General features: G+C 44.1%; 1 protein-coding gene across 5 annotated transcripts in view; it reads left to right on the top strand.

Moving 5' to 3' along the window:
• The window catches only part of scn8ab (sodium channel, voltage gated, type VIII, alpha subunit b), an 81,949-nt gene that overhangs the window by 51,739 nt on the left and 11,185 nt on the right, over window positions 1–19,025 (top strand). For all 5 annotated transcript variants that reach the window (XM_066708651.1, XM_066708647.1, XM_066708648.1 and 2 more), the window contains 3 exons: window positions 1,820–1,937; window positions 3,687–3,841; window positions 4,987–5,160. In XM_066708651.1, the coding sequence (XP_066564748.1) occupies window positions 1,820–1,937; window positions 3,687–3,841; window positions 4,987–5,160 (447 nt within the window). The remainder of the gene's footprint in view (window positions 1–1,819; window positions 1,938–3,686; window positions 3,842–4,986; window positions 5,161–19,025) is intronic.

A 19,025-nucleotide genomic window follows, 5' to 3' on the forward strand; every position in this document is an offset into this window, starting at 1 on the left:
CTGCAGTGTGGGTTTTGCCTCACCAGCAGTAGCAAAGATGTAGGCTAGTGCTTGGGTGCCTGATATTAATGTGCGGTGAGGAAATGTCTTATTGTGGTTCAGGAAATGGCTGTGTGGTCAAGACTTTCGTCTGTGTATGGTTTTTCTTTTACCTCCGATCAGCTGCTTTGCTTACCTGTTGTGCTCATTTCCTGATTTCCTTTGCGGCTGAACAGGTTTTCTGTGAGTGTTTTTCTGCTGTTATTGTTACTTAACAAAACCTGAGTAATCACGGAATTCAATCATTTATTTATATTAAAGCTGGGGTGTCATGATTTTTCACTTTTTTCAGAATTCAAATGTATAGTACTGCTGGTAGGTCAAAACAACTGTCTGTGTAGTTGTTATGTGTAGGTTTTAACACTTAAGTGTATAAAAAGTTCACTGTGAAAAGTCCAGCTCACTCGAAGCTGTGGCTAATTTATGCACGACGTCACAACAGCACAAGCTCACCGTTTCTCAAGCTGTTTGCTGCATTAGCGCTAATGAAAATGCAATACCCAAAAATAATAACACACCCAGGGGAGATATTCCATGGTAAATAGGTGTATAATATATGAATGCTCCAACACAGCAAGGGCCATTGGTATCTCTCCATGTGTTTTCTAAGGAGCAGGTACTGAGCTGGCAATGGCTGAAATTCATGAAGAGAACCAATGCTACCACAAGAACACCTGCTTTTAATTAGAAATTACTAACTTGGTAGGATCTATAATGTAATCAATATATTTGTTTTCACTGTTTACAAAATACCGTAATAAAACACAGGATTGTGCTAATTTGCTTATTTTGTACCCGTTTGATTATCCACGCTTTAAACGCTTAGCAATTTAAAACATGATATGTTCTTAAAACTTTAAAAATTAGTAACAGTCATGATACATTAAGATTTGCTAATTAAATGTTTAAGAGAATTAAAGTTCACCTCCCTTTTTTACCCAAAAGCTAGAAGACCCATCTCTCTTGGGTCAGGTCCCAAAAAACCTGGCATCATCACAGTTTTTAGCCTTATTTTGTCTGGATCAGAAACATTAAGTGTTACAGTGTCCCTGTTGTTTTCTATGTGAATGTGAGTTTGATTTGTACAGTAGACATCATTTACGAGTTCTTAAAATGTTTATTGGAGTAACACCTGAGAAAGACAGACCACTCTATACATTTATGTATACTAACCATTCAAAAGCACTCCGTGTGGCACGCAGCTCTTCCACCTCCACATCCATCTCTTAGGCTGGGTCATCTCTGGGCCTGGCTAGTGGCTTTTTTCCATCTTATAAGCAATGGATGTGAATGAAACTTTCAGGACATAGTAAAAGTATAGATACACCCATTAATGTTTAAAGCTGGGATGTCTTTTTTTTTATTACATTTAAAATTGATTGCTCATGAAAAGGATTCTCGCTCAAGACTGAAAGTTAAAGGGGGAAGTAGTAGAGTACAGAGAGGGAGGGATGGAGGGAGAGGGAAGTGAGAGATGCTCACAGACAGAGATGCACAAGGCATGGTGGTCCTGTGTTTCTGTAAGTGCCCGTCAGAGCTGGGCGCACAGCCTGTGGGGGGTATGGCGAAGGGGAGCGGTGGCCTCTTTGCTCAGACACACACATCACACAGGCAGCACTCAGGTCACCTTGACCCAGTTTGGAGGAGGAGGCAGCCTGGAATACCTGTTTCTGTCTCTGTCCTCGTCCCTCCCTGGAGTAAATTACAGAGTTGGCATGCCATGCCATGTTTTATTTGAAGTTGATAATAATTGAACTATTTACCCATATTCTTCCCCCAGCTGGATGAAACCAGCTCTTCTGAAGGGAGCACCATAGACATCAAGCCAGACGTCGAGGATGTGGTGGTGGTGGAGCAGCCGGAGGAGTACGTGGACCCGGACGCATGCTTCACTGAGGGTGAGACGCCCCTGGACAGCCTGGCTACAGGCCCCCTGATATCTATCTATCTATCTATCTATCTATCTATCTATCTATATATATATATATATATATATATATATATACCGATCAGCCATAACATTATGACCACTGACAGATGAAGTGAATAACACTGATAATCTCATTATCATGGCACCTGTCAGTGGGTGGGATATATTAGGCAGCAAGTGAACATTTTGTCCTCCAAGTTGATGTGTTAGAAGCAGGAAAAATGGGCAAGCGTAAGGATCTGAGCGACTTTGACAAGGGCCAAATTGACGACTGGGTCAGAGTATCTCCAAAACTGCAGCTCTTGTGGGGTGTTCCTGGTCTGCAGTGGTCAGTACCTATCAAAAGTGGTCCAAGGAAGGAATAGCGGTGAACCGGCAGCCAAGGCTCATTGATGCACATGGGGAGCGAAGGCTGGCCCGTGTGTTCCGATCCAACAGACGAGCTACTGTAGCTCAAATTGCTGAAAAAGTTAATGCTGGTTCTGATAGAAAGGTGTCAGAACACACAGTGCATCGCAGTTTGTTGCGTATGGGGCTGCATAGCCGCAGACCAGTCAGGGTGCCCCTGCTGACCCCTGTCCATTGCCGAAAGTGCCTACAATGGGCACGTGAGCATCAGAACTGGACAATGGAGCAATGGAAGAAGGTGGCCTGGTCTGATGAATCATGAGTTCAAGGTGTTGACTTGGCCTCCAAATTCCCCAGATCTCAATCCAATCGAGCATCTGTGGGATGTGCTGGCCAAACAAGTCTGATCTATGGAGGCCCCACCTTGCAACTTACAGTACGTAAAGAATCTGCTGCTAACGTCTTGGTGCCAGATACCACAGCACACCTTCAGAGGTCTAGTGGAGTCCATGCCTCGACGGGTCAGGGCTGTTTTGACGGCAAAAGGGGGACCTACACAATATTAGGCAGGTGGTTATAATGTTATGGCTGATCAGTGTATATAATATATTTATATATAAGACCACTTAACATTGATTTCTGAACTTGGAGTGGTCTCTTAATTTTTTCCAGAGCTGTATATAACAGTACTAGAAGAATTGATGCTGTTTTGAAGGCAAAGGGTGGTCACACAAATTATTGATCTGATGCAGATTTTTCTTCTGCTCACTCACTTTGCATTTTGTTAATTGATTAAATATAATCTATTAACATGTCTATTTTTGAAAGCATTCTTACTTTACAGCATTTTTTCCCACCTGCCTAAAACTTTTGCACAGTACTGTGTGTGTGTGTGTGTGTGTGTGTATGTGTGTATATATATATATATATATATATATTATATATATGTGTGCGCATGTGAAAACTAGATCATCACTAAATGATGTAGAATTAGCACTGTTTTGCAGACGAGCATGAAAAAACACAAAGGTGTGAACCAGAACCTGGGTTTGAACAGCAAACACCCATTCCCACACCTCACCCCAGCCTGGAATTGTGTGATCTTCTCTCTCTGTCACACTTTTCTTCAACCCACTGTGATGTGATGAAATTGGGTCTGGGTTATTAATTATCTTACAGATGAAAAAAGGCTAAAACAAATATGTGTATATATATATAAAACATTCAGACTTCCCATTTGCTGTAGAAGCCAGTGATATATTTACAGTATTTAGCACAGACACAGTGTATGTACAGTAGAGCAGAGTCAGCTTGAGTCAGGCCGTGTGAGTCTGGGTTTGGAGCTCTGAGCCACTGTGCTCCCCCACAGGCTGTATTGCGCGCTTCAAGTGCTGTGACGTCAGCATCACTGAGGGCTGGGGCAAGTATTGGTGGTTCCTGAGGAAGACCTGCTACCTGATCGTGGAGCACAACTGGTTTGAGACCTTCATCATCTTCATGATCCTGTTGAGCAGCGGTGCCCTGGTACGTTACCCGCCGGCTGGGTGGGGGGCATGGGCGGGGCCCCGGGAGTGTGCAGAGTCTTCGTAAAGACGATTCATTCTTGTATGTACATGAAGACTGCAGAAGAACATTTCTGTTGAGAGACAAAATGGCAGAAGGGCTGTAAGTGGGAGCTCTCTGCCACAGCCTGAAGACTTTTGAACTGGGCTACATCAGAAACTGCAGTGGAAGTGGTCCTTTTCCAATGAGAAGACTGCCCCACCCCCACCCCCCTCCCATTGAAAAGCGCTAGTGTGGGAGATAATCAATTTCTGCTTATGATATATAATATGATTGTCCTTAATGGAAGGGGAAGCAGGATAATGCACTGGCCTTTCACCCTTTATTCTGGCTTAGGTTGCAGCTGCTAATCATTACTGTGGTTTTACCTCCCTGGGGACGTCACTGAACGTTTCTTAAACAAAGAAAAGAAAAAGTAGTTGCAAATGTGCAGAGCATCAGCCTGTGCCGATATCCAGTTAGATGTTAACACTGTGCTCATAACTGAGGCGGTTGGACAGGAATTTACACCAGAGACTCCCAGTCCTGACAGAGTGCTCCAGCATCATCTTCCCCTTCCTGTAATTACATTCTCCAGCTACCCTGTCTGTGCTACTCTAGCTACAGTACTACGGGGGGGAAATGTACAGTAGAGGTAGTGTAGCAGAGCGTTGTGGGAAGTGCAATTGCATTATGTTTATTTATGTTATATAAATCTTTGTCAGATGTTATTTTCCTGGTGACTTGTGTTCAAAGTTCCACAGTGTAGGAGCTGAGTATTTACATGATATGAACTACAACACAATGTGATCCTATCCCTGCTGCGTCCTCCTTGAGAGCTGCCCCTGGCCTCCCCCTGGTGCCCCAGCCCTGCTGTTTGCACAGAGGGAGTGCACGGTGGGGAGATTTGCGGGCACCTCAACAATTAACCTTCAGGAAGGGGCATGTAACTGTCCTTTTCTCTCCTGTGTGAGGAGAGGAACAGGGGAAGGGGCAGAAAAAAATATATAATAACTGTCTTCTGAATTAAGATTATAAATAATAAAGTAAAAAAAAAATGGTATGTGAATATGTACACTAATGAACACATAAATGAATACAGGAATAATGGGTGTCCTCTCCCCCAGGCTTTTGAAGACATCTACATCGAGCAGCGGAAGACCATCCGCACCATCCTGGAGTATGCAGACAAGGTCTTCACCTACATCTTCATCCTGGAGATGCTGCTCAAGTGGGTGGCCTATGGCTTCGTCAAGTACTTCACCAATGCCTGGTGCTGGCTAGACTTCTTCATTGTGGACGTATGTACCCCCTTCTTCCTTTATTCCGTCCCTCAATATTAATGGCCCCCCCACCCTCTCCCTAGTCACCTGTACCACAGTCGCCGTGTCCTAGAGGCCACAGCTAGGCCGGAGGGAGAGAGCTCTAGTCCAGTCTGGTCCAGTCTGGTCCACTCCAGTCCAGTCCAACATTATTAATGTAAATTCGCCTTTTATTATATTATTGCTGACGTGCATATTTCATGATGAGTTATTATTCTCTAGTTGTGCAGTTAACTTTTGTTTTGATGTATATATCACATCACAACAACAACAAAAAATCTCCCATGAAACAAGAGGACCTATGCAGAAAATAAGAGAAATTAAATAGACAACGTTAATTACATTGAGTTGTGCAAAACAGTAAGGAAACATATTACTGAGGATAACAAAGAAAGTTTAACAACAGCTTAAAGAAAGCCTTGACAGTAATGGGAACATCAAAAATGCAAATCTATACCTCCGAATAGGAAAGAATCAAATAATTGCCCTGAAAACTAATGATGGCACAACAATCAAAAACAGAGATGCGATTATCAGAAGAATGGAAGAATTCTACAGAAAGTTATATAGTAGTGATGACAGGAGTAAAGAAGGTCTTAGTGAACACAAGTGAAATAGCACATCCAGAAGTAGACTCCAGAAGTAGGCTATGCCATAAACAAGATGAAAAATGGAAAAGAACCTGGAGATGATGGTGTTCCAGAAAGAAGCTGGCGAAGAAATGGAGAACATTTTTGCAAAACGTTTCACAAAGTGTCTCAAAATTAAACAAATCCCATATAAAGTGAACCACGCCACTGTTAGCCTCCTTCACTAGAAAGGAGACAGAGAGGATCTGAAAAGCTATGGGCCCATTAGTCTTCAAAGTATACATCGTATACAAAGTATTTACAAAGATGTTAATACATCGCCTTCAAGACACCCTGGACTTCGCCCAGCCAAAAGAACAAGCAGGATTCAGAAGTGGATACAACACAATGGATCATATACAAGTTGTATGAGAAGTATTGGAAAGATGCAGAGAATATGAGCTCCCTCTGTTCCTGGGATTTATTGACTACAAGAAAGCATTTAACAATGCCACATCAACAATCCGACTCCTCCAAGACACTGACAACATCAAGATCTTCAACGGCATATATCAAGGACACAAAGTCTCTCCAAAACTCTTCACTGCAATGCTTGAAGAGAAATTGAGCTTATCTGATCAACCTATGATTTGCCGATGACATTATGATCATTATGATTATGATGAAGGTTCAAATTCAAGAACTCTTGTTTGCAAGTAAAAAATGTTAAATGTAAGAAAACTGAAGTAGATTAACAGATACTTCAAGAAGTCAAGAGTTATGTCTACCTTGGACGACAACATCAGCACAGATCGAGATATTATGGAAGAAACATGAGTGAAAATGAGATTTTGAAGAAACAGCACACTATTGAAAGAAAATCTGTCAATTTGCCTGATGAGAAAAGTATTTGATCATTTCGTAATACCAGAGCTCACCTATGGTTCTGAAACCTGGTCACTAAATGCAAAAATGTTACAGAAACTGCGTACGACACAAAGAATTATGGAAAGATGTCTGCTGGGAATACCAGGAAGAGATAGAAAAAGAAAGGAATGCATCTGAGAACAGACCAAGAGTGGAAATGTTAAAATGGAAATGGGCCAGACACATTGCAAGAAGATCACAGACAGACAAAGGAAGCTATCGAATGTATCCCAAGAAATGAAAAAAGACGACCACGTAAAAGATGAAATTATAAACTTTGCAGGCGTGACCTGGAAAAGAGAAGCTGTAGATTGAAACTAGTGGAAACATCTTGGTGAGGCCTTCAACCAGCAGTGGATTGATATAGGCTGATGAGATATATATTTTGTGTGTGTGTGTGTAAAATCTAAAATAATAATTTATCTGGTGTTTTACACAATACAATTGTTTAATACAACTGTTAGTCATCAGTTAATAAGCAGATCTCTAATTTGAACCAGTAATTAAGGTTGTGCAAAGGTACATGGTTTGGAGAATGTATTGGTAGGAGGATGGACTGTGCTGGCCTGGGCTGTGGTCTGTTGCCATGCCCCTGTGTTAGCTCTCAGGCCTCCATGTGATTTGATGTCTTTCCACCCCGAGAGGGCTGTCCTGCAGAGTTCTGATCTTCAATTGCACAGCAGGATTCTCCAGTTCTCACAATAACTCACCCTCTTGCTAAGTAGGGCTTAAGTCCCAGGATAACACCCCCACTCCAAACACCTTCTCTGAGCTCAAGAACATTGCTTCTCTGTTCATGAGACTGATTGTTGAGAGAGCGAGCTGCTATGCGCATAGCTTGGCCCTCTTGCTGTGGAAAGACAACCAGGTACTCTGCAGGTCTGGCCACAGAGCGGGACATCTCCCTGGACTGAGGGGGCCATTCCCCCTTCCATCAGGTGGGACAGTGGTTCTGGTAAAAGTGTAGCAAGCCTCAACCGAATTAGGACTGATTGTTTGTTTGATCTGATGTACATTTTCTGTGGGTTGTGATGTGTATTTGATGATAAAGATTAATGTGTTTCACAGGATAGGGTCACAGCCAGCAGTTGACAGTCATGATTGGTATTTCTGTAGTGGACTTGCCGAAGCTGTACCCTCACCGAATCGAGCTGAAACAGATAGACAGGGGATGTTAATTGCACAGTGGCCATTTTTACAGCACGTCACCCTGGGTCTTCAAATACATTATGAAGACTCTTCAATCCCCACCAAGGTCATTGTTACCTTTACCATTAGTTAACGTTACCATTACCATTAGTTACCATTACTGTTACCATTAGTTACAGTTACCGTTAGTGTTACCTCCACCACTGTCCGACCTGAGGCTACAGGGAATGCTGTGTTGCCATGACAGGTCCATTCCATTGCTGTGGTGATCCCTGGGTCAAGATGATGCTGATGTATGATAGGACGTGGCCTGTGCAGGGCTGGTCACTTGACTCAGTGAAAGGTCAGTCCACAGAAAACAGCGCAGTGTCCCAGTCAGTGATTTCAAACTGGTTTAAGACTGTCACCCTGTTGGAATCGGCAGCTTCTTCTGCCCTTGAAAGCAAGGATAAATAAATGAATAAATTAATTAATGATTTACCAGTGAAGCAAAAACTGTGGACACGCAAGCATGTCCTCTCAGTGCCACCGATCCCCCAAAACTGCGTTTCCCCACCGTTTCAGGCCAGCGACGTACCTATAGAACACACACTGTGGCCTAGGGCAACAAACCCTTTTGTGATTTATGAAAAGAAAATCTGAGATTAGAAAATATAAATCAAGCTACATTTGAAAAAAGGATAGAAGTTATAGTGGGAATTGTCTTACTGTTACATTTATCTTGTTCAGATCGTATAACCTTTAGTAATTTTAGCTACAATTGTCATTAAAATTAAATTAAGTGATCAAATTGAGGTTACATTTTGGTCTGGGTTAGGGTTATTGTCCCCAGTGAACTTCTATTAAGGTTAGAGTTTAGTTTCTACTGGGTTGCCTGAATTGGGGGTGGATCTGTATGGGCCTAGCTTGATTTAATGTTGGCTGCAGTTGTGGTTCAGGGTGTTGCTTGGCCTTAAAATGGGGCAACTGGCCTTAATGATATAATACAGGTTGCAGTGGAAACAATCTCCTTTCTGATTCTGCAGAACAGATTCAGAATTTTGCTTAGCTGTCAAGCTAATTATTTTTAACCCTTTTATACAGTGAAAGATGTGGATATAACCCAATCATGGGTTAATTCTGTCAGTGACTGTGAGAAGTTTATATATTCATTTATTTATGTTTTGTATTCTGTGACTTTTCATATCACAGTTGCCCCTGCCTGATTGCACATATTGGGAAACATTGCCCTGAAGAAACCTGTGAAAACTGTTTTTGCAGTCTCATAGATAGACAGGTAGATAAATAAATGCAACCATTTCCTTTCACCACACGTAGGACATTCAAATGCATTTAAAGACAATGTAGAGAAAGTGGTTCAGTTTTATTCTCTAGATACTAGTACACTGTGTTGTAATTGGGCACTCTGATGAGATGCTGTTTCGTGTCCATGTCTGATAAAGAGGGTGGCCTATGAAGCCTCACCATGGCCCCACTGGCCACCTCTCCACCTGAGAGCTACAGTGTGTTTTCTGTGGATTACCCCAAGTCCGTCCTTCAGACAGACACTTGAATATGAAAAGGCGTCATCACACTTGGCTGTCTATGACCTGTTGAGCAATCGAGCTCCTGCCACCTGAAATGGCACCCCCAACTTCTACTGTTTACCATAGTCCCAAACCTCTAGGCAAACCAACTGCAGAAACATCCTGTTCCCATAACATATAGAAGTGGTAATTAAGACAATCATACGTAAGTAAGTGAATAATAATATGAATCTGACCATGCTGGCTCATTTTAGTAGACTCCCAATGCAGAACGATATAAAAAGTCAAATTCTATATTTTTATATATAATGTGTGTGTGTGTATATATATATATATATATACACACACTCACCTAAAGGATTATTAGGAACACCTGTTCAATTTCTCATTAATGCAATCAATCACATGGCGGTTGCTTCAATGCATTTAGGGGTGTGGTCCTGGTCAAGACAATCTCCTGAACTCCAAACTGATTGTCTGAATGGGAAAGAAAGGTGATTTAAGCAATTTTGAGCGTGGCATGGTTGTTGGTGCCAGACGGGCCGGTCTGAGTATTTCACAATCTGCTCAGTTACTGGGATTTTCACGCACAACCATTTCTAGGGTTTACAAAGAATGGTGTGAAAAGGGAAAAACATCCAGTATGCGGCAGTCCTGTGGGCAAAAATGCCTTGTTGATGCTAGAGGTCAGAGGAGAATGGGCCGACTGATTCAAGCTGATAGAAGAGCAACTTTGACTGAAATAACCACTCGTTACAACCGAGGTATACAGCAAAGCATTTGTGAAGCCACAACACGTACAACCTTGAGGCGGATGGGCTACAACAGCAGAAGACCCCACCGGGTACCACTCATCTCCACTACAAATAGGAAAAAGAGGCTACAATTTGCACAAGCTCACCAAAATTGGACAGTTGAAGACTGGAAAAATGTTGCCTGATCTGATGAGTCTCGATTTCTGTTGAGACATTCAGAGGGTAGAGTCAGAATTTGGCGTAAACAGAATGAGAACATGGATCCATCATGCCTTGTTACCACTGTGCAGGCTGGTGGTGGTGGTGTAATGGTGTGGGGGATGTTTTCTTGGCACACTTTAGGCCCCTTAGTGCCAATTGGGCATCGTTTAAATGCCAATGCCTACCTGAGCATTGTTTCTGACCATGTCCATCCCTTTATGACCACCATGTACCCATCCTCTGATGGCTACTTCCAGCAGGATAATGCACCATGTCACAAAGGTCGAATCATTTCAAATTGGTTTCTTGAACATGACAATGAGTTCACTGTACTAAACTGGCCCCCACAGTCACCAGATCTCAACCCAATAGAGCATCTTTGGGATGTGGTGGAACGGGAGCTTCGTGCCCTGGATGTGCATCCCACAAATCTCCATCAACTGCAAGATGCTATCCTATCAATATGGGCCAACATTTCTAAAGAATGCTTTCAGCACCTTGTTGAATCAATGCCACGTAGAATAAGGCAGTTCTGAAGGCGAAAGGGGGTCAAACACAGTATTAGTATGGTGTTCCTAATAATTCTTTAGGTGAGTGTATATATATATATATACACAGTACTGTGCAAAAGTTTTAGGCAGGTGGGAGAAAATGCTGTAAAGTAACAATGTTTTCAAAAATAGACATGTTAATAGATTATATTTATCAATTAACTAAATGCAAAGTGAGTGAACAGAAGAAAAATCTACATCAAATCCATATTTGGTGTAACCACCCTTTGCCTTCAAAACAGCATCAATTCTTCTAGGTACACTTGCACACAGTTTTTGAAGGAAGCTCGGCAGGTAGGTTGGCTCAAACATCTTGGAGAACTAACCACAGTTCTTCTTTGGATTTAGGCAGCCTCAGTTGCTTCTCTCTCTTCATGTAATCCCAGACAGACTCAGTGTTGAGATCAGGGCTCTGTGGGGGCCATACCATCACTTCCAGGACTCCTTGTTCTTCTTGATGCTGAAGATAGTTCTTAATGACTGTCGCTGTATGTTTGGGGTTGTTGTCATACTGCAGAATAAATTCGGGGCCAATCAGATGCCTCCCTGATGGTAGTGCATGATAGCTAAGTATCTGCCTGTACTTCTCAGCATTGAGGAGACCATTAATTCTGACCAAATCCCCAACTCCATTTGCAGAAATGCAGCCCCAAACTTGCAAGGAACCTCCACCATGCTTCACTGTTGCCTGCAGACACTCATTCGTGTAACGCTCTCCAGCCCTTCAGTAAACAAACTGCCTTCTGCTACAGCCAAATATTTCACATTTTGACTCAGTCCAGAGCACCTGCTTCCATTTTTCTGCACCCCAGTTCCTGTGTTTTCGTGCAGAGTTGAGTCGCTTGGCCTTGTTGCCACGTCGAAGGTATGGCTTGTTGGCTGCAAGTCTTCCATGAAGGCTACTTCTGACCAGACTTCTCTGGACAGTAGATGGGTGTACCAGGGTCCCACTGTTTTCTGCCAATTCTGAGCTGATGGCACTGCTGAACATCTTCCGATTGCGAAGGGAAGTAAGCATGATGTGTCTTTCATCTGCTGCAATAAGTTTCCTTGGCCGACCACTGCGTCTACGGTCCTCAACGTTGTCCGTTTCTTTGTGCTTCTTCAAAAGAGCTTGGACAGCACATCTGGAAACCCCTGTCTGCCTGGGAGAGACCTTGCTGATGCAGTATAACTAACTGGTGTCTTGTTGCTGTGCTCAGTCTTGCCATGGTGTATGACTTCTGACAGTAAACTGTCTTCAGCAACCTCACCTTGTTAGCCGAGTTTGGCTGTTTCTCACCCAGTTTCATTCCTCCTACACAGCTATTTCTCAGTTAATGATTGTGTTTCAACCTACATATTGAATTGGTGATCATTAGCACCTGTTTGGTATAATTGTTTAATCATACACCTGACTATATGCCTACAAAATCCCTGACTTTGTGCAAGTGTAACTAGAAGAATTGATGCTGTTTTGAAGGCAAAGGGTGGTCACACCAAATATGGATTTGATACATTTAGCATTTGATAAATATAATCTATTAACATCTATTTTTTTAAAGCATTCTTAATTTACAGCATTTTTTCACACCTGCCTAAAACTATAATTTGTCTGTATTGCATCATGCTCCCCGCACAGTAAGGTTGCTTATTAAGGCCACAGAGCGTAGCCCCACTGAGCTGCACAGAGATGTTGCCTACCTACATCAGAGACTGCCTTCTGATATTCAAGTGCTGACAAGCCCTGCACACGCTCAGCAGACCCCCAGACTCCCAGGCTCCCAGTGCACTTCTGGCCCTGGAAGCCTGGCTGACGGGCCTAGGCGCCCATAGTGTGTGTGACTGCTGTGCAGGTGACGGTGAGGGTGTCCCGGTGTGTGTCACAGCTGTGGAGCTGGGTGTCCTAGCAGTGCCGGAGTGTTGGTGTTCAACTGTCCCTCTCACTGATGTTTATTGTTCCTTGTCTTTGTCCTTCTTGTGTCCTGACTTCCTAATAGTTTGTCTTTGGTAACAATTTCACAACACTGCTCTGTGCATTCACCCAGGGCCCTCACTGCCCCCCAGCTCCCCTCTCTCTATGTTTCCCAGAGAGCCCTTGTACTGTCTGGAGCGATGCCCCTCCATGCACTCATCAAGTGATTGGGTGGGGGCTGTCAGAGGACAGAAAGCTTGTTTTGAGCTTTGTCCTGTTTCCATAAGATCGCCAGAGACCTCTCACTTGCCCCAGGGGAAGAGTGGTGGGGGTGTGGAGACTCTAGGTGAATCCACCTGATGTTGAAGAGTGAACTACTAGGAAGGCTCAAGCCACAGAAGAGGTATGACTGAGCTGACAGGGCTCACAGACATGCTGTTAGATGTGTTTTAAGCAGTGTTTGTGGAAGGCTGTGTGGTGTTTTTTTGGCTCTGTCTCAGAGTGATACAGGCCTTTTCTCTACTCTAACCTTGACCCTAACTAACCCTTTTGACAGTGCCCAGTGTGCTCTGACTGCGGGCAAAGCGTGTGAGCAGAGTATCCGAGGAGGAGTCTGTTGTGAAATGGAGAAACACATGCATTTATTGATTACATTTTTTCCATCTTTCTGAACAAACCCCCCATGAAAAATATTATCTAGTCATGGGAAGAATTCCTGCATTATTTATTTATTCAAGACTATTTAAGAATTTCAACATCATCAGAGTTAGTGGAGTGGCACAAAAGCCTCAGCAGACAGAATAAAAAAGGAGCTGCAGACACACAGGCAGGCAGAGTCATTGACTCTGCAGCATTGCAGCTTAGTCCAGTGACTCTGCAGCCATACAGTCCAGTCCAGTCAGTGACTCACTATCAATTTTTTTTTTATTTAGTATCTGATTTTAGCAGCTAATCTGCAACCTTGAAATATTATTTATTATACATACAATAGAAAATATTTACCTTTTTTTCCTTAGTTTTTTGGGCAGCTTTCCAGTTTGATATGAGCAGTGCAGACCCCAGTCTATAGCCTCCTGCTCAGAGAAGGTCAGTGTTTGCCCATTTCACAACAAGCCTTCACCCTTATACCCAAGTCTCTGTCAAAGAGGAACTGACTGACCACCTCACCCTTCCTCCTCCCCCCTCCTTCTCTTCCTCCTGCTTCCTCCCTCTCCCATCTCCCTCCCTTTGCTTCAGTCGCAGCAAGGGCTGAAGGGAATCGTAGTTTTTTCATGTATGTGTTTGAATGGTCAATGCTGGGAAGCGGGGGTGGGGGAACTACATTTCCCAGTCTGCGATTCTTCAGCCAATGTTTGGGGAGCCAAACCTGTTAGCTCTGTGAAAGAGTGATCCCCTCCCCCAGTCCTACACCCTTCCCTTTGCTATTGTGCAGCAATGTTGTGTCTTGGGGTCATGGGCCAGATGGTAAGTGAGACATGACGAGTGGATTCCTCCACGGTGCTTTTGTTCCAAACCTGTGTGTTGCCTGTGCTTCTGCCTGTGTGGAGTGCTGTGGGTCTGACCTGAGCAGTGTCAAACCTGCAGAGGTCAGAGTGGAGGGGCTTGAGATCAGAGATGCCTGGGGTGGTCGTGTGTGTGTGTGTGTGTGTGTGTGTGTGTGTGTGTGTGTGTGTGTGTGTGTGTGTGTGTGTGTGTGTGTTAGTGCGTTAGTGCGTGCATGTGTGTGTATGTGTATGTGCGTGTGTCCTGAGGAGGTTGTTAGGCTGGGGTTGCTGGTGTGTGTGTGTGTGTGTGTGTGCGCGCGCATGCATGTATGGGTGTATGTGCTTGTGTCCTGGGGAGGTTGTTGGGCTATGGTTGGTGGTGTGCAGTGGGTGTGTGTGCTGTGGGGAGTCTGACTGAGCTGTATGACCTCATGATTTCAATTCCTGGAGTGTGTGTGGCATATGTCGGGGTCAATATTCTGGTTCCTCCTTCCATTCTGCGATATTCAGATCTGGATTGAGAATTCTAGTCATGCTATCTGTCCAACAGACTCAATGAATAAATGCAGAAATGGCTCCAGAATGTAATCATGTCTGGGGAGCCCTTGTATAAACACACACACACCTCCCTACCACAGACGTAAAACGCATAACCTTTTAAAATTACTATTATATATTGTGGCCTATAGATGTATATAATGATGCCCCCCCAAAAAAAAAAATCTCTGCTACAGTGATAATGTTTATGCTATCTCAGATTAAAGTTCTTCCAGGACTTTTATGGCTGACCTTCCACAGACCTCGATTAGCACAAATCTTCGACTACTCTACCTAAAATAACATTGGTCAGTCCATGACTAGTGATAATTTGTAAAACCGGCCCTTAAAATTATTGAAAACTAAAAATATTTCAAAATGTAGCCTTTCTGATGCTCAGAATGGGAATGGCAGCCAAGAGCATGGGTGGGCTTGGTGGGTGTGCTGGTGATGGGAGAGTTTGAGGGAGGTGGTGGTGCGTGTTTTTGGGGATTTTTTTTTCGTTGTTGTTTCGTTTTATTTTGTCAGTTTGTTTTTGTTGTGTGGAGTTTGTGCAGTGTTGTGTTGTGCTGCTCTCTGCGATGGATCACAGCTGCAGATTTCGTGCCCTTGCCTTGCAGAGCGCGGGTAGGCGGAGGGGCCCACAACACGCTCAGGGTGCCACGCCTCATATAGGGAGTTCCATGGGGGCAGGCTGAAGGTGAAAATTACCCCAAGATAATTCAACTGTAGATGAAGGCAGAATCTTTATTCCCTTTATCGCCCACTGCCCCCACGCCTTCACCAAAACCACTCAGCCCTGGTTTCCCCAAACCAGTGTGTTTCTATCCTTTTGCTGCCCGTCCTAGGCAGGGGGGACTCAGAACAGAGCCATGATGTAGTGAATTCAAGCCAAGGTGCAGAGTGCAGACTTTAAATTATGCATTTAATTAATGCCAAAGTGTATAACACAATATCGCTTCTTCCCTCGGTGATGATGGTGATGGGTCAGTTTTCCCAATGAAATGGTAACGTGCAAAAGTCACGACACAGCTTCTCTCTCTCTCTCTCTCTCTCTCTTTCTATATATATATTTGCATAAGAGTAAAACCTTCCTCCTTCTTAGTCCCCAAACCGTGTTCAAAAGAAAAGCAAGAGCCTTATATTTTGGAGTAAAATAAATAAATCAACAATTAAATGGATAATAAAGAAGTGGCACTAAATGGCGCTTCAGGGTCTCCATTCAGGCTGTGAAACCGACCAGCTTGATTTGCACCCTTGCCTGCAGCCAGCCAGGCTTTCAGACGTCTTGAGCGTTTGAATGAATCGCAGAAAGTGTGCAGTGCACCATGCCAGGGACACGCATGCGCACATACACAACACACTGCGAAAGGCTGGCCTTGTGTGGAGCCACACATCTCCCTAACAGGAGGCAGGAAGCAGAAGAATACAGAAGCTGGGCCTATTGTGTGTGCTGATACGCCTGCTGCCCTGCTATTTCACAGCTAAGTGCATCTTTTCAATCCGCCACTTCAGCAGGATAAACGCTGCAGACGTTGCCCACTTCCAAGGAAAATGGGCTGCTCATCGGGGGCATTTCAGCACCTTCAGCACACTTGGGACAGTCCACCCCCTGGCTCCCCTCTCAAACCCAGAGCTTGTTATGGCCAGCAGCTGGATCAGGCCGAGGTCCTGTGCTACAGAGCAGGGAGGATAGGTGTCTGGATCTGGCAGAGCGAGGGAGTGGAGGGACAGGGTAATGTTAAACAAGGTTAATTCTAATAAATCATATGTCTCCACTGTGGCTGAATTGACAAGGATGTAAGCTCCTGGATTTGGGCTCAAGCTGCTGCATTCCAGTCCCTGGCCTTCCTTGTGCAACCCTGACCCACCTCAAAACCATTCCTGCGATCTGCATCAAAAAAATAAAATAAAAAGATAACAAATCAACAACAAAAACATTGGATCAATGAGACAAACGATGACATTGACCATAATCCACCAGAACAAACATCCGCTTGTGTTCAATCTGAGTGTTTAGATTTTTTATAACAGAAACACACAATAAAGATTCCGCCTTCATTGGCTCCCCCCTGCTGTGCCTCTGGTCAGCTTCAGGTGTTGTGTTCTTGCGTTGTACTTGCGTTGTTTACCAAGTAATGTTGGTGGCTGGTTGCAGGTGTTCTTGGATATGTTTATTTATCCCAGTAATTCTGACTGACCTTCCCTCTTCCCACACCCTCACTGCCCGTTTGCAGACACTCCACTCCCATCTGCCCCTGGAGTTACACCCACAGCCTGCAGCGCTGTCCCTGGCGCTCCTCAAATGGCCCTGGGACAACTGCCCTCTAATTTATTTATCTATCTTGTTATTTGTCTCCTTTCCTTAACCAAAATCTTAATTGAACTACTTATTTGCTTAATTAGACTGATTGCTTTCAGCTCCTAGCAAAAATAAAGTTGTATATTTCCTTGTTTGAATTTCCCTGAAAGTGCTTTGAAAGTCTCATTAAGCAAGCAGAGGGTTCAATTCAGCAATGGTGAGCTCTGCATCAATAACAAGCAGATGGCAGTGGGATCCCGGGGCCCTGGCTCAGGATGTGTGGGTGTCCCTGTGCACATGTGGACATCCTGAGCTGCGAGCAGAGCTCCATGGACACTCGCTTGCTGTCCTGGACAACCACAGGGCTGTCTGCTGCACTCAAACCCGGGCTCTTGGACACCTCACTGGCCCCGTTTATGCCCTCATTAGTCTGGCCCCATTGTCCCCAGGGCTTGAGGCTGTTGAGGGATTTAGAGTTACAGGAACAGTGAGGCTGTCCTGGACATGGACAGGGGAGCACTGGCTCCACTTGATCCTGATTAACAGATTAACCCATTTCTGAGAAAGAATGATTGAAAACATTGATGATTGAAAACAAAAGGAGGTAACTGATGACGTTTGGCTTTGAGGATCAGAGTTCAGCGGGTAGAGAAGGTGTGTATCGGTCGCCCAGGTGTGACCCGGTCCATTCAGATAGGAGCCCCTTCAGCCTGCCCTGCTCAGAGATCAGTCGCATTCAGTAACCCTAACTTGTTCCTATTTAATAGCAGGTCCAGTGAAAAACACAAAACCACCTTCATAATGATTAATCATTACAGAGAGTGAGAGAGAGGGAAATACCGGGAAGTTGGGACAGAATAGTGTTAGTCCCAATAATTTAACTAATTAAAAATGTATTATTATTTGTAATTATTATTAATGTTATTGTAGACGTAGTGGTATGAATATGATATGTTACATACATATCGAGTGAAACTAGTTTCAGTAGCAGTAAATAGTAACAGGAGCAGTAGTCACACAAACATAATGCTGATGCTCAGTCAGTGGGTGTGCAGACTGTGGGTTGTACTGTGCACTGTGTGTCTGTGGGGAGGGTTCTGTTCTTGGAGATTTTAGAATATCCCAGTACAGTTCAGTAACAGTAGTTAGTCGACCTCCACCCACCCACCCACCTCCATTCCCCATCCCTCTCTCTGCTTCCCCTGATCCTCCCCCCCTCCCTCCCTCCCTCCTCCTCCTCCTCCTCCTCCTCCTCCTCCTCTTGATGTGATTGTGCTCTCCCCCTGATTTCTCAACGGTCTGTGAAATTTGTGAGTGGCAACATGACACACCTGTACATATTTACCTGTATTCTTTTTCATAGGTACCTTTTTTTTGTCTGTCTTAAATTATATGGGAATTTATGCTTCAGCCGAGCTGAGAGACTGGGAGAGGATGTGTTATAGAAGGGCCAGGGTAAGGTTCTTGTAGTCTGTTGGGCTTTTCCTTCCACAGGAGTTTAACCCTGCCCCCCCCACCCCCGTCTCCCCAGCCCCCCCGCCTCCCTCCCTCGATTCTCTCAAGTCGTCCTGTGTGTGCCTCTCTGCCTCTTCTTTCACTATTTTGCCCTTTTGTTTGAATCTTATGCCTCTCTCTCTCTCTCTCTCTCTCTTTATCTTTCTTTCTCTCTCTCTCTCTCTCTCAACCACACGTTTCTTTCCAGGTGTATCGTCCAGTAGAGAGCTGTGTTTCATGTCTCCACGGCTGCCTGCCAAAAAAAAAAAATCGGGGAAAAAACCCCACCAACAACCGGGGGCCTTCCTTCATACCATATACAGCACATCTACTAAACATATACTCTATAAATATATACGTATATAACAGAACCTTATATATGTATATATGTGTGTAACTCAAATTTCCTCGCCTAGGGCCTAATTTTTTTTTCCACCTCTAACAGTTTGGAACCT

The sequence above is a fragment of the Amia ocellicauda genome, chromosome 7 (assembly GCF_036373705.1).
Source record: "Amia ocellicauda isolate fAmiCal2 chromosome 7, fAmiCal2.hap1, whole genome shotgun sequence".
In the NCBI taxonomy this organism is placed as follows: domain Eukaryota; kingdom Metazoa; phylum Chordata; class Actinopteri; order Amiiformes; family Amiidae; genus Amia; species Amia ocellicauda.